The sequence below is a fragment of the Rhodamnia argentea genome, chromosome 9 (genome assembly GCF_020921035.1).
Source record: "Rhodamnia argentea isolate NSW1041297 chromosome 9, ASM2092103v1, whole genome shotgun sequence".
Classification (NCBI taxonomy): Eukaryota; Viridiplantae; Streptophyta; class Magnoliopsida; order Myrtales; family Myrtaceae; genus Rhodamnia; species Rhodamnia argentea.
Window position 1 is genome coordinate 281,801 of NC_063158.1, and position 14,845 is coordinate 296,645.

Genomic DNA, 14,845 nt, shown 5'->3' on the forward strand with positions numbered 1-14,845 from the left:
CCCCACAACCCCCAACCATCCAACGCCCCAACAGCCCCCCCAAAAATAAAGAAATTGGGCAAAGAATTTACTATTTAGAGAGAGCAAGAGACGGGACCATATTTTGGAATGTCCTTTTGTATTGCTAATTGAATAAGAAGAAAGAGAAAGGTTCAATGTTTTTGTCTCGGTGAGACAAATAATACTTTTGGCCAGGAAAGGTAAGAGTTTGGTGAGGCTCTAAGTTTGGAAGAGAATAATGTTAGATCACCCTTAAAAGTCACCAACGCAGCGAGGAAATTGACTGCACTGGACAAGGTGGTTGGCTTAGAGTGGGTCAACTGCAACAAAGGACAATTTGTTGCCCACCAGATAAGGAATTCATGAGATTTGCCTCTCTTCCTGCTTTGGAAGGGATACTTACTGTAACGAGAGAGATGTTCTGAAGAGTGAAACCGTGAATTAGGTAAGAGATAAGAGCATCAAGATGCAGTACCAGTTTCAACTAATTCGGGATTTTGGACTTGTTTTAGTGAGAACAAGAAATCTTCAGCTTACACAAATGAGTGAGACCATTTGTTCTTCAATGGCGCAGAACACATTCACAGCCACGCCATATTAGCAAGTACGACTTCCAACGGGATTTCTCACCACTTTCAGATGATCAACCACCTTAGATTAGGTCATCGAACTCACCCAAACTCTTGACACCAAAACTGGTTAAGTGCCAATGCCCTATGTTTACCTCAATTTGCTCGCTATTTGCCAACTTTTGGCATTAACCATAGAACAATACCTGCATTCTACCTCGATAGATGGCTATAGTTCCTAGGTTGATGATACTTCCTACCATCACTTAGCATGTGCCAAAGTAGCCAGCACCTCACACAGCTCTCTCTTGACTACAGAGGAAAATTCTCTGCATCTCGGCAACAATGAAATGGGGGCAGGTGATAGATCATAGAAAATGTAAATTCAACAAATATGCCACCAGAAAACTTCTTAAACACGCCGTTTCATAGCTTTTACCAGGCAAGGTTGATTGACTGGTTTTGGACACTAATAAATACAAGGCCATAGAACTTCACTATACTAGAAATGCCAATTTAAAGTACAATACTATTTGCATCATCTGGCGACTGAACGAGGTATGAGAAAGGTAGAGAAATGTCATCTGACTGATAGTGATAGCTGCACACTCCAAATGCAACATGTGGGTAGAAAAACTGAGAATTCTCTGGCCATACATGCTACCTTGTAAATACCCAGAGATGCCATGCATTCAATATGAGGAACCTGTCATCACACATCTGATCCTTGATCAATTCACATATGGGTCCTGGGCCTCCTGGTATGCACAGTTCATCGCAATTGCCTAGATTATCCCTTCCATGATGCAACTGCTACTACGAGTGCTCCAGGCATCAAGCACGATATATTGCGTGGCCATTATGACTAAAACCAAATTTTGGTGCTTATCTTAGTCATGAAACTGTTATGCCCTTGTCAACATGAAATATTTTCAGCATATCATCTCATGCAGCACCTTAAATTTCTCTGCTGTTGTGTGATGGTTTCCACTTTCATACACCTCAACTAAGGACCTCAAGGCCTTGGATATAATTTCTTTCTTTTGGTTCTCAACTGAAATATCTTCAGCTTCACAATGACTACTTGTCTCCTTCAATGATAAGCATAGTGCCTTCAACCATTCCTCTAAGAAAGAGGCTTTCTAGAAACAATAGAATTTTCACATGAGACAGATATCAGAGAGGATTCCATCAAGGAAAAAGGGACTTAAAAAATGAACAATAGGATACTCACTTTCACTAGAAAGTCTTTCAAAGGTTGGTGATCTGTGCTCCGGACAAGGCTGATAACGTGTAGCATTGAGGAGGTCAACTGCAAAAGATAAAGGGACACTATATAGAATATGCAACAAAAGTATAGCACAAAAAAAACATAAAAGTGCTAAAGTACTAGCCTACTGGAAAGTCCAAACGACTTTACCAAATTTGCCAAAACCTATATTATGCACCAAAAGTAAAGTGCAATGGCATAAGAAGATCCATGCAACGAACCTACACAGCAAGTAATGATCCATTTGTCATTGCATAACTGCTACTGCTGCTGTAAATCAAATTTTATGCAAACTTTTAGTTTCCTACTCTTGATCTTCTTACTTTGTAAACTAAGCGTACCACAAGTGCAACAACAAAAGATGTGCAACCGAATAAAAGAGAGGTTTTTGCTTTTGGTCTGACATTCTATTTCAAAAAATAAAATAAAATAAAATAACAATGTACAAAAACCAAAGTGCATTAGAGGCATAGGCTAGACTCCAGCTATCGACTTGTGCTCTAGGTTTCAACTGAAAACAAATAATAGAGATGCTAAAAAGTAAACATTCTACAGCGTGCAAAGTATGGTTATATCTGTTAGAACGTCAACCAAAAAACTTAACCCATTAGGTGGATGGAGATTACATGCATATAGGGCACATTTACATATTTAAGCTATGTGGGATTATTCTTCACATGTCCCTCACACGCAAGCAGCTCATTTAGATGCGCTCAAGTCGGCTTGGCCATTGAGATATGGGCATGACTCCTATTTTATGCCGGCAAGTCATTGTGAATCTCCTACGAGCGATGAGTTTGAGAGGGAAGTGTTAGGGTACGAACTCTTGACCTATGCTTTGCTCCGATACCATGTTAGAATTTTGTGGGACTACATCCGGCTGTTTTAAAAGCTTAAATTGATAAAAAGGCATAATTTAAAATTTAATAATATTCTGACAGTCCCCCTCGCACATAGGACTTTACCCTAAGGTTAAAACTTGAAAACATATAATCGGGAAGCAAATAAAGGGTCTAGAAAGATTTGAACTCAAGTCCGCATTTTTTAATACCATGTTAGAATGACCAACCCAAAAGTTTAAGTTATTATATGAGGGGAGACTATATGTATATATGATACATGATAAGCAATGTGGGATACAACTTAACAGTATTGTACTGGTATCATCAGTCAATATTTTGAGTGAAAGTTACAGAAGTAACATGTCAAAGATAGCTTCTTGTACAAAGTAAACCAACAAAATGAGGAAATAGGATGGAATGTTTCCCTACCTGCTTCTCAAGTGCAACTCTATACTTGAAACTACAGGGGCTTGCTTCTTGATCTGAGCCAAGATTCTCAAGCACATGCTCCAACCCTTGGACCACATCTGAGAAAGATTTACCATAATCTGCCTCAAGCAAATGAGCGAACATTGTGTTAGAAGAAGAAATACAATATTGTGTGAAGCCTTTGATGTGCTTAAAGATACAGGTTTGGTTCCTTGTATTTTTCAAATACGGAAAATATAGAAAATGGATCAGGCATCTTTGCGGACCAATGGAAAGTCAAGATGCTGGAAGGCCATGAAAAGCATGGATCAGAGAACTAATTTGATCCAGCACCAACTCATAGACACTCATTTCCAGCATGATTGGCTAATAACTATCAGTTATTACTTGACACCGGATTGGATTTCTTGTAGTTGGTCAGCAGGTTTTATTTTTTCAAAGGCTATCAAGATCTCTTCCGGGATGCAAGGCCACATGATAGCATCTCAGGCCATACCTGCTTAAAAAGACAACAAGGTTGATACCCTCAAACTGCTAAACAACTATCATTCTTCTTGTGCTAAACAGAAATTCTTAATCCTGACTAAGCTATGTTATCGCTTCGCATATAAGTTTGAAAACCTAAATCAAGAATAGTTTAACTAACTAGAGTAACTTAGGTTTCCATGCTGTTGTAACTAAACTGCACCACATCAAATTCTCTTTTGTTTCCTAAAAGAACCTTTAAGTTTGATGTCTGGATCAATTTTCTGCTTGGATCTCTCTCCTCTTTTCTGTTTCACTTCATCTTATCCAGGATGAAAAGCACATTAATTGTAGAATATAGCAATAACAGATTAAACATGTTGTGCTAAAAGTGATGCTAAAAGTGAACATGCCTAGACCACTTACTAATTCCACCAAAATGATACTTTTTAATTGAACAAACAAACAGCAACTGGTACTCACAACATTTTGATGCTGGAACAGCCAGAGCAGCAGCAGCTTGTATCCTGATCTTGAAGTTGGAAGAATCACGTAGAAGTAATAAAAGAATACTGAAAACAGATGGAGCCCTGCAATAAGAATGAAGATGCGGAACCTATTCATTGAGAATGTTTATACAATTATAAGTATTGTCAGGGATAGAGAGATACATGTAGTAAGGAACAATATATTGGCAACAGAAAATCAATAGAAGAGGGGAGGTAACAATGAGTTGAGAAAAAAGAGGGAACTGTTAAATCAAATAAGATTATCAGGATAAAAAGCCATTGAACAATATGAGGACTGAACCATGAAATGAAAGGTGGGGCAAATTTTACAGGACATACCAATCCTCATCTCTCAGCTGCAGTGTCTCATTACGAAATAAATTACTCAACGCATGACAAACATTCCATTGGACCTGTTAAAGAACTTCAACTTAGACAATATTCAGGAATCAACAGTAACTACAAAAGAACAACCGGTTATCCCCATGTACCTTAACGTTCCCTGTCGTCACACAGGAAAGAAAAGCCTGGACCATCCTTCCTAACATATCAGAACCTCCACAAGAGGCTACACAGGACAATCGTCTCTGATTCTGCAGATAGAAGGTCGATGGATGTCCCACAGAGTTGCTAATCCTAGACGAACTTGCGCATTCTGCAAGCCTCTCATGAGCACCGGGTAAGCCTGTACACATGACAAATCGGGAAAGACTCCCAAGAGCCCGTACAGCATTTGACTTTACCTAGAGAGGAGATCAGAGGACAATAAAGAAAAGCCCCAAGTGAACACAGTAGCACGAAAAGCAGGCTAACATGAGCACCGCTAGGAATATGAGGATTTTTTCAAGTACAGAAACCTGTTTTACTTCAAAAATTATACTTGTCAGTTGCTAGTTGCTAGGCCAAGATTAAGACGACGTCACAGACAGCTAGCCAAACAACACACTTCAGCTCTAAAACTTATGAATGGGAAAATGCTTCGGCACCAATTGTGCTTCCAAAAGTCAAATAAAATCAACAATAAATGGACATGTAGTTGGACAAATACTGTTACCTAGTAACAAATACTCATCAAACAAGTTGGTTCAAATTCCTCTAAACTATTATCATGTCTACTTACGCATCTAATTCCCTTATAGAAATATAAGGTCTTACTTGGAGGAAGAATAGGTCAATCTTTTATAAGACCAACCTTCAAATTAGTCACCTTTCAGGATTTTGATCTAACCAATTCCAACACTCTTGAGTACACTTCATTCAGAGAATATCTTTGCATTGTATGACCACACCTGTTCATAGACTAATGAGTAATGATCTCCTTTGGAAACCCAACTCTCGTGCACAATAATATCTAATGGCAAGAACTAGATATCATGTATACATGAGCCTATTATTGACAAATAGAACCTTTCTCAGAGCCAAGTGGCATTTCATAGTCATTATGCATTTCTCAATTCATGCAATTGGATCCATAAGCAGCAAATCTTATATTGAATAAGATTGATACAAGCAGAAGCTAACACTTTATGTTTTTATAGTTCTCATTACTGCTTAATTTTCCCCCTCTCCAGTTTTGACATATACTATTAATCGGTTCCCTCCAAACCAAAAAGTTATAAATGCTGAGGTGGAGGAAGATCTTTTCCTTCCTAACAAACCAGTTTACCCCCACACATGGTAAAGGAGCTAGAAACTCTACAGGTTCCTGCTTCTACAAATGACATATGCTGAAGGAACCCCCTCCCTCAACCCAAACTTTCCTGATAATTGAGTGCACAGAACTATCATTCTTATCATGTCAATCCTTTCTTTTCCTTTCCTCTTTCTTTGTGTTCGAGAGAGAGGCACCTTCTAATTGATACGTCATTCAGTTAGGACTTGTTGGGGGTTTGAAGCAACTTATTGTAAGTCAATAAATAGATGGGGACAATCTCGCCAAAACATGAAAAAGATTAATGTAACGGTTCAAATTTCCTGAAAGAAATTTACAAGATTAAACACAATGCTGTCAATATTTACTGTATTTAAAGGATCTTAGTTGTTCGATGTTAAATAAGAGCCAAGGCCAAAATGGTAAATGTAAAAAGTACAAGAAAAAAGCATTAGACTACTACAAGTACACGCAATGCTGGCAGGAATATAGGACCATATGGGACTACCATATCAAATAAACCCAAAAGCACACCACCATCAACCAGCATACAAAGATTCATGTTCATGTACTTCATCCTGGACCTGGAACAAATTGTTAAAAATGGCTCGTAGTCAATAATGCACTTGCCTTGTCTCCATCATTGATTAAACGCAAAGCACACTCAACCAAGAAGGTCAAACGTCGACCATATTTCTCCAATTCTACAGGACAAAAGATTAAAATTATTATTGACGAGCAAAACATCATCCATTTAAGAAAATAAATTCAAATGCCTTTAAGACTAACCTAGAAGCTCCATTTGGTGCATGCCACTGAAACAGTGACGGAGCGAATCACATATGTTTGCCAAGGCCCAACAGGCTGTCACACGCACCTGAAACAAATACTCATGCTTAATCCTACCGCAAAGAAATCCTAAAACACCACAAGCTAAACAAAAGAGTACCGAAACTATGGAATCGCGGGTGTTAACTTCCACAGCATGAATCAACTTGTCAACAATCTCTGCACTACAAAGATGAACTCTTAGTAGATATTATTTTATGCACGTTCTTTTTAAATACAGTAATAACTACTGCCAGAGTTTGATCCATTTTATAGCTACTTGCTTGACTACCTTTGAGAAACTTCTGGAAAACATGCAATCACACCAATGGCTCGACAAGCAGCAGACCTGACAGAAGGTACGGCATCTTCCAGAGCAGCATTTATCTACATTTTTCAAAGGTCAATCGACATTCAATGGTGAAAAACAGTACTGGTGTTCATGAGCAAATGAAGGGAAACATTAGGCTTAAAATTTGATTAGAGAACCCACTGTAGAAGACAGAATGAAATCCTGTTTGAGCTTTGGCAGGGAATTGAATGCTGAAGAAGTTATACCAGCAAAAGAAGTGACTGATGCTGTTCTCACCTAGCAGACCCAAAAATAAAAACAAGGAGAGAGAGAGCTTCAGCTAAGAAAATTCCATTCTAGATGTCAACATCTTCTCGTAACTATGTAAAACAGAAGTGGAAAAAGGTTATAAGTTGTAAATAGAGAAACAGCTAAATTTGGCTTTTACAACTAAAATGATGACCCACCAACATCTTATCAGTAACTACTGCACTGATAAAAATCATTGGACATTACTTTTTGACAAAAAAACTTAAGTCATTGACAGACACATGCACCTCGTCTTATATTAAGTAAGCAAGTTTTTGTGTTGTCAGCTCTTTAAGCAAATATCATTATGTAGAACAGCGCTTGCTTCCTTTCTCAACAAACAGTGATTCTGACTGACAAAGAAAAGCAGAAGGTACTTTTTAAGGTTACTTATACTATGATCAATGTAGGTTCAGGGATGAGTAGTCAACCAACCAGTGAAGAAGTGTGCCACAAGGTCAGCGGCAAATATTTCTCAATTGCCTCACACCACTGCTCACTTCCCGTATGACCTGCTTCAGGATTGTCTCTGGAATTATCTGGGCTTTCTATAATATGAGATGGGGCAGATGAGATCTTCTTCATCCGCACAAGCTCAGACGCAAAAGGGCTATCAATTAATCTATCATCACATAAATCTTCAGTTCCTCTAAATCCACAAATTGCCCGAAGACATTCATCCAAAACCTGATGATTGGATTATAAAGTTAAAAGATAGTAAAAGAAAAGACTCAAATTTGGTTTGGCTTGAAAACATGAAGAGTTTAACTATGCTGCTTGTCTATAGTAGGTGTCAATTTTACCTATAAATTGCATGGCTTAAAATGGTCCTTTAAGTTGAAATAGTATTAATAACAAGCAATATGGGATGAAAATAACGGTAGAGAGCAAGAAAGGAAGCAAAATCTGGAGACTAAAGCAATCTACCAATGTACCCAGCCAAATATTTGCATAATCTACCCAAACAAATATGTGGCATTCTTTCCCGAGAGGAGATGAAAGGTTGAAATACCACGCAAACACAATTTAATGTTAATTTGAAGAGGCAGTGTGAGATTCACCCCAGATAACCCGTGCACCAGATTCTTTGAACCCTTCATGACAATAGTATACATGGGTCATCAATCAAGAATACTTGCCAAACAGAGTTGGATTAAAGACTACCATAAGCATTATCTCCTACATACTTGGATAACCTTCCATTTTAAAAGTTCTCTCCACTTATCAAATAGGAACACAAAAACAGTTCACTAAAAAATACTTAATTGTATTAGCGAATTACTGATTCAGACACAGTAAGACAGTCACCGGAAAAACCAAAAATTACAAAACACTATTGGTTGGAGCGAAGAGTGTTGGTGCATGAAGATCGGGCGATGCATGGGGTCCAAGGAAGGGTCGGACCGCTTTAGATCCAAGAGTACTGACAGCAAAGAAACTACGACTGCAAGTGGTTATGCTATGCAGCAGTAGTGCTGGTGCTGTTACTAGCACCGAAACAAACTACAGAATGTGGAAGGAGGGCAAAAGATTTCACACCTTGACCGCAGCTGCAATGACTTTCTCCCAAAGGACCCCAGATATATTTCCACTTTGTCCTCTGCATGCACTCCTAGGGAACTCACCAACTCCAAGGTTAACATAAACAACCGAAAAAACTTGTTGCCAGCACCCTAGCATTATGCTCGGGTAATTGTGCGATACAGCTCTAATACCCTGCAGCAAAAGAAAACGTAGAAGATTTTTCAGAATGACTCAACATCATGATGTCTGAGACCTTCAGAGCATTCACCCAGAGGAATGGTAGGAAAATATATGAATAAGTACATATAATTTCATTTTTTTTTTTTCCCGTAAGTATGAGCGCTTCAATATGAGGCACCAAGCAGGTGCCAAGCCATTTACAGAAGGAACTCAAATAGCTCGTTTACATAAAGCAGCTGCATGTGGCACTTAACCCTCAAATAGGTCATTCAAAGCTACCGTTCGATGTCAAAAGCCACAGACCATTACTACCTAAACTCATGCTTGGCTTTCCGAGTGTCATATGGTGGTAGCCCTCCACCCCATAGATTAAAGTCTTGGGTCAGATTCTCTATAATGGGGTTAAAGCCAGATTCCAATTTCATTGTTGCGCTCCATCATTCCCTTTGTGTCTGGTGCTTATTCATCTTATTCCCAGTATTCATGTCCACATGTTTTCTTCATGTGATTTCATCCAAGTTTGCAAGTTGAGGATGTTGAAAGCATCTCAGTTCATTTGCATATGGGATTTAGTGGCCTTATGTACAAGAACTCTCCCTCCTCCTAATTGCTTAACTTTTAGGTTAGAATTTCCAAAAGAATGGCAAAATTAGACAGGACAGCGTGATATGCCATGACCTTCACTTGGCACCTCAGAAACTGTATACATATTTTCACATTCACTATGTTTGTTGAAATGTTGAATTAAACCATACATAGAAATACTATAACTGCCTCGTCCCAGTTCCATCCTCATTCCTCAGAATACGCAATCTACAACATGTAACTCATAAAGAAACTACTGTCACCTGGTTGTTTGTCCATTATATTGTCAAACCTACTAAACTCCTTATGGTCTCCACAGTTAATGTACCTGAAGAGCCTCAATCCTTGTTGTAAGGTTCATCAGTGGCTCAGAATGCTTAAATAATGTAGACAGAACACCTGATTTCTTCTGAGTCATTAAGAAACCTGAAGAACAAGATTAAGAGTCTCTCATGGACTCATAAGTGGAGAAAGCATAATAAAGTCTATGAAGAAATAAAACAGATTAAAGTGCGTCTAGATTCCAAGTGGCAGGAATGCTCAAATTCAGTAAATACGACTAACCCTGCGATATTTCTCCAGCAAGCACTTCTTGCACTGGCACTGATGGGAATGAAGTTGACAGAGCCGCTGTCAAACAACTGATTGTAGCTGCCTGTCCAGAATAAAATTACAAAGGTTAAAATATATGCACATATTCAATATCCATAATCCAAATTTAGTATGCTAACCAGAAGACTAGTTTGATCCATTTTGGATGAAAAGTCTTCTTCTGTTCTGGCTTGTAGAGATTTAATAACAGTTGGCAACAAGTCACGAGGCATTCTCATATATCTGTAGAATGAGTACCAACACTAACCATAATTATGGATCGATGGAGTGAGAAAAAATGGAAAAGTACAATTAGTCTGAAGCACTGGCCATGGGGAGATCATGGAATATTAATATCTTAGGTAGAGTAAAGGAAACTAGAACAATTTCCTAGTAAAGTGATCCATACGGTGTGGATGATATCAAGAGCATAAGAATCTTGAACAAAGATCCCAGCAATCCACCATGTGTTTCACGCATGATTAGGTGGATGATTCCTGCCAATACAACAATAAACCACATTAGTTAATTCAGATACTATTACACAATAATGGCTGCATGTGCAGGTTGCATCATGTGCTACCTCAGCCTGATAGCAGCAATCTTCTACTCCCTCCAAGCGTACAGAGAAAGTAAATTTCTCTAGAAAATCACGTAAAAAACCCTCTTAAAATACCTCTATGAAGTTGCATTAATATCTCGCCAAGGGAACTTGATAAGGATGTAAAAGACCCAAGCTTAGAGGAATCCCTGTATTCTGCGATCTGCATAAAAGCAGATGAAGGACCATCCAACACAACAGCCAGAGTAGTTGCAGCTGCTATCCGCACCTAGACACCAGGAAAACATAGCTAAGAGAGCAAGCACACAAAAGTATTTATCACGATAAAACCAAAAAGTGGTAGAAACAGTACAGAAAAATAATCCAAACAAAGGCTGACAACCATATGAAATGGTTCACCCATGTGGCATCATACTAAAATAATTCATAATAGAACATTTCAGAAAATGATTGGACTCCTACTTCGATATCAATAGATCCAGAGCGGTCTGATAAGAACTCATATAGAAGTGTACATGTACCTTCAAATAAGGATCGAACAACAAGCATGTCATCAGAGTAGGATCGAACTTCCTGTAGGCAGGGTAAGATCATGAAATAAGATCATGAAACAAGGACAAGGATACACTTGCTTCAATGACATGAGAAAATCAGTTCCCTGGGAAGGAAAACGAATTGATCTCCTTACCTTGACTCTAATGCATCACTGGTGGGTAGAATCATGGTCCACTGAGATGTGAAGGATTTGTGATCAGCTTGACAGAGGTCCTTCTCGCCAATAAGAGAAAAGAATCAATTTTAAAGGCTCTAATGAACACTCATAGTTTTCAGTCTGCAAAGACAATGAATGTTAAATTTGATCGATTCATTTAACACATCCATTGCTGCAAAATACTACCTGGCCTTAATTGCATATGAACCCAAGAAACCAATAGAAATTTTACAGTAACAAACTCAACCAGTATATGGGGGATTTAATCTTTCCAGCCATATAGTTTAGCCAACCCTCTTCATCACATCAGGAAGAAGATGTCACATCCAATCTTTAAGCCCAGAGACTAGACTGAACCAGACAGAGCTGGTTGCCACTCAACTACCACATATGCTAGACAGGAAAAATGCAAACCTCATAAATACTAGAAATTCAATTCAAAGTAAACTTAATAACTTGTTTACTTATGTCGTAAATGCAGAGAGATATTCTGTTGTCAATAAGAAATCATAACGAATTATACTCGTGTATTGATAACTGTCTATATTTAACACAGAGCTGGTTTTTGTCTCACTTTTTAGATATTTCCACCATTACCCTTACATCAATATATATCTATCTATTATTTAATTCAGAGCTGGCTTTTGCCCCAACACTAGTTTCTCAAAAGGCAAAGTCAGAAAGTGGAAAACCCAAGATAGCAGAGTTGTATTCCACAAGCATCAAAAGCCTTGCATGACACTTATCTTGTATCCAGCAAATTGGAAGCAGGGAGTCATTTTGTCGTCAGATTACCTGGACGCAACGAATGGCGGCTATTCTGACCTTAGAGCTCTGGGTAACATTGCTTTCTCTTCCTAAGCTGTCACTATCGCTGTAATCTGAATCTGATGTCATGAACTCTATTGTGGAAGATTCATGTTCTGAGGAACTCTGTGAATCCAACTTTTTAACGTGCTTAGAGCAAGAACTGTCCTTTTTCCGTAAATGTGGAGGCCTATATGGTTTACGATCTGCTTTTTGTTGTTGACCCAATCTTGAACTTGAGCTCCCAGAACTAACTTCCTTCTCCCCCCAACTAGCAATTGGGAATTCATGTTGCAGTCTGCTACTTGTGAGACCATATGTAAAAAATCCACGTAAAGCCACGACAAAACCAGGTACCTGCAATAGATTTCTCAAGTTGAGCATATGCTGCAGATGTATAAATAAAAATACCTAGCGTATGAAATAGTACTTGGGTCCTACAAAATCCACTCACATGGTCAGAAAGGGAACACTTAGGTTCCACAAGAATCAAATGCAGACACTGAAGAAGAGAAGCATAAAACCTGCACAGAGGAGGTGCAAACTTTCCTTCGGTAAGTAATCCAGTCACTAAAAAACTGGCAATCCTCCAAATTGCACATGAAAGAGGTTATTGTCATTGAAGCAAGTGTTCACATATGTGCACATATGTACGCACGCACGTGTATGTGCTCGTATGAGAGAGAGAGAGAGAAAGGAGTACTTGGACATGACATTGTCTTCCACAATCAGATTCATAGACGCCAAAGAATCCATCTCTTTCCGTATCACCTAATTAATGAGAAAACAACCTTAGGTGAGGCATGCTTTCACAAACATAATGAAGGTGAAAAATGGAAAGCAGAGCATACCTCAACGACTAATTGCCAGATGTCAGGTGGAAACAAGGAGCCAGCTCTGGAGAAAGCTTCTCCAAGCATAGTAAATGCAAGAGTCTGAACTTCCCATAAACTGCTAAATCTAGGCGCTCTCTTCTCAGCAAAAGCAGCATGTATCTTATTGCCACTTCTATAAGATGAAGAAAACAGTTTCATACGGGTGCAGGCAACATTGCGGCAAAGAAACTTCACTAGCTCCATATTTTCAGACAAAGATGATTTTCTGTGGAATGCACCAAGAAGGCATCTGAAAAGAACCAGTGAGAAAACTAGGGTCAAAATATCATCCAGCAGACTTCAACCTTGCCAAAGGCAGGCAGAAAATATTGACAGAATAAAGTGAGAATGAACTGTCATATATTTTCTTATATGCCACATTGTGCTAAATTATATGAAGGCAAATCATTTACGTGGAAGAATGCTTAGAGCATTCAGACAAGCTAAATCTCATCCACTGACCTTAAAGTCTCTAAGCAGTCCATGATAGGCCTAATTGTAGCTGCATTGGCAAACTGCCCACCCTTCATTCCCTCTCCACCCACCAAAACTTCCATGGACTTATCAAAAGAGTTGAGTATACGCATCCAAGAAGAGAGATTTATATCCAGTGAAACACGGCGAGTAACATCATGAACCTGAAAGAATTGAACCAATTCAAAGAATCAGCCTGTTCAATGCCTCAGCAGTTTCTCATTCCATAGACATAACAAGCTGGAGAACTGGTTAGCAGAAGAAAAACCATACCAAGTGACACAAGTGAGTGCAGAAAGAGCTCCCATTTCCATGAACAAGATCCGCATTTGAAACCAATTCTATCAGAAATAGCATATCTGCGGTGACCTGACAGAAAAACGAACAACAAAACAATCAAAATAAAGCACTCCAAACTCCGAGTTCCACCGCCCAAAATTAAATCACTGCAGAAAATGATTATTAATGGAATTCAAAGCCGTTAGCAATCTATAATGCAAACACTAAACGATGACACAAAGCAAGAACTTCAAAAGGAGCCTCATGGAACAATGTCGTATCAATACGAACACGTTAAGCATAACAGCAGTTACAAAAACTAAAAGTAGTAGCAACTCTCATGCAGAACGTTGAAGGACCTCGTGAGGAGGGAGGTTAGGAGCAGCAGCGACGAGAGCAGAGGAATTGGAGAAGATGAGGCTGTGGAGGAGATCCGCGAGGGAAGTTCTAGGAGGGCTCGTGAGCATCTCGTCTCTCAGAGTCAGGAACCCTGTCCTCCATGACCTGATCGCAGCTGTCGACGGCGCGGTGGCGGCTGACGTGGAGCTCCCCGCCATACTTCAGCAGCCGCCGCGAGCGAAACCTCGCATATCGAGATTGTCAAATCCAACTCGTCGATTGATTTGGAGCGCTGAAGTTGCGGTGATGATGCTGGAGGTGGGCGGTGGCGAGTGCGCGTCGCCGTCGAGTCGGAATTCTCCGTGGTCCGCCGTCGATCGTCGAAGTCTGTCCGCAGTGGAGCGCAACGGGATCACGGTTTGTTTTCTGGAACTTTAGAAGTATGTCAATTTGGCCCCATCTAGTTTTCACTTTTCTCATTTAGCACCACAATTTGAAAATATTTCTGGATCCAATCTCTTGGCTGGCTAATAAAGGCTCGAAGTCTCGTCATTTTTTCAAATAAGTACATGAAGATATACAGTATCATTATTTTCTCAAATGAAGATATGAAATTGGCTTATTTAACTAAGGATTTAAAGTGATCATAACAATCTCGAATAAGGATTTGAATTTCCAATCGCTCAAAGGCATTTTCATCCTTTATTTTTTTAATTTTTTTTCCTTTATTCTGTGGACATAAGCGAGGCTAGT

General features: G+C 39.1%; 1 protein-coding gene across 2 annotated transcripts; it reads right to left on the minus strand.

Annotated features, from left to right (window-relative positions):
- Window positions 1-935: 935 nt before the first annotated feature.
- On the minus strand, window positions 936-14,561 carry LOC115756610 (HEAT repeat-containing protein 6). 2 transcript variants are annotated; one of them, XM_030696451.2, is made up of 28 exons: window positions 14,113-14,561; window positions 13,748-13,843; window positions 13,463-13,638; window positions 12,977-13,250; window positions 12,829-12,896; window positions 12,580-12,649; window positions 12,114-12,482; window positions 11,295-11,374; window positions 11,128-11,179; window positions 10,721-10,874; window positions 10,454-10,541; window positions 10,185-10,287; window positions 10,018-10,108; window positions 9,782-9,879; window positions 8,704-8,880; window positions 7,600-7,851; window positions 7,057-7,152; window positions 6,856-6,950; window positions 6,685-6,748; window positions 6,525-6,612; window positions 6,366-6,439; window positions 4,576-4,827; window positions 4,424-4,497; window positions 4,059-4,165; window positions 3,111-3,229; window positions 1,804-1,881; window positions 1,459-1,711; window positions 936-1,427 (listed from the first exon to the last, which is right to left on the minus strand). In XM_030696451.2, the coding sequence occupies exons 1-27, from the start codon at window positions 14,308-14,310 to the stop codon at window positions 1,502-1,504; spliced, it is 3,603 nt and encodes a 1,200-aa protein (XP_030552311.1). In that variant the 5' UTR covers window positions 14,311-14,561; the 3' UTR covers window positions 936-1,427; window positions 1,459-1,501. The 2 variants fall into 2 exon arrangements, with proteins under 2 accessions (XP_030552311.1, XP_030552310.1); XM_030696450.2 differs by having other exon boundaries at window positions 936-1,711.
- Window positions 14,562-14,845: the final 284 nt, after the last annotated feature.

Excerpts from the sequence above, each read along its gene's own strand:
- LOC115756610 (XM_030696451.2), bottom strand. The coding sequence starts at position 14,310 with ATGGCGGGGAGCTCCACGTCAGCCGCCACCGCGCCGTCGACAGCTGCG. Across the intron at positions 10,109-10,184 it reads TGGATCAAACTAGTCTTCTG|GCAGCTACAATCAGTTGTTT; the intron begins GTTAGCATACTA and ends TATTCTGGACAG. Across the intron at positions 4,828-6,365 it reads TAATCAATGATGGAGACAAG|GTAAAGTCAAATGCTGTACG; the intron begins GCAAGTGCATTA and ends TCTCCTCTCTAG.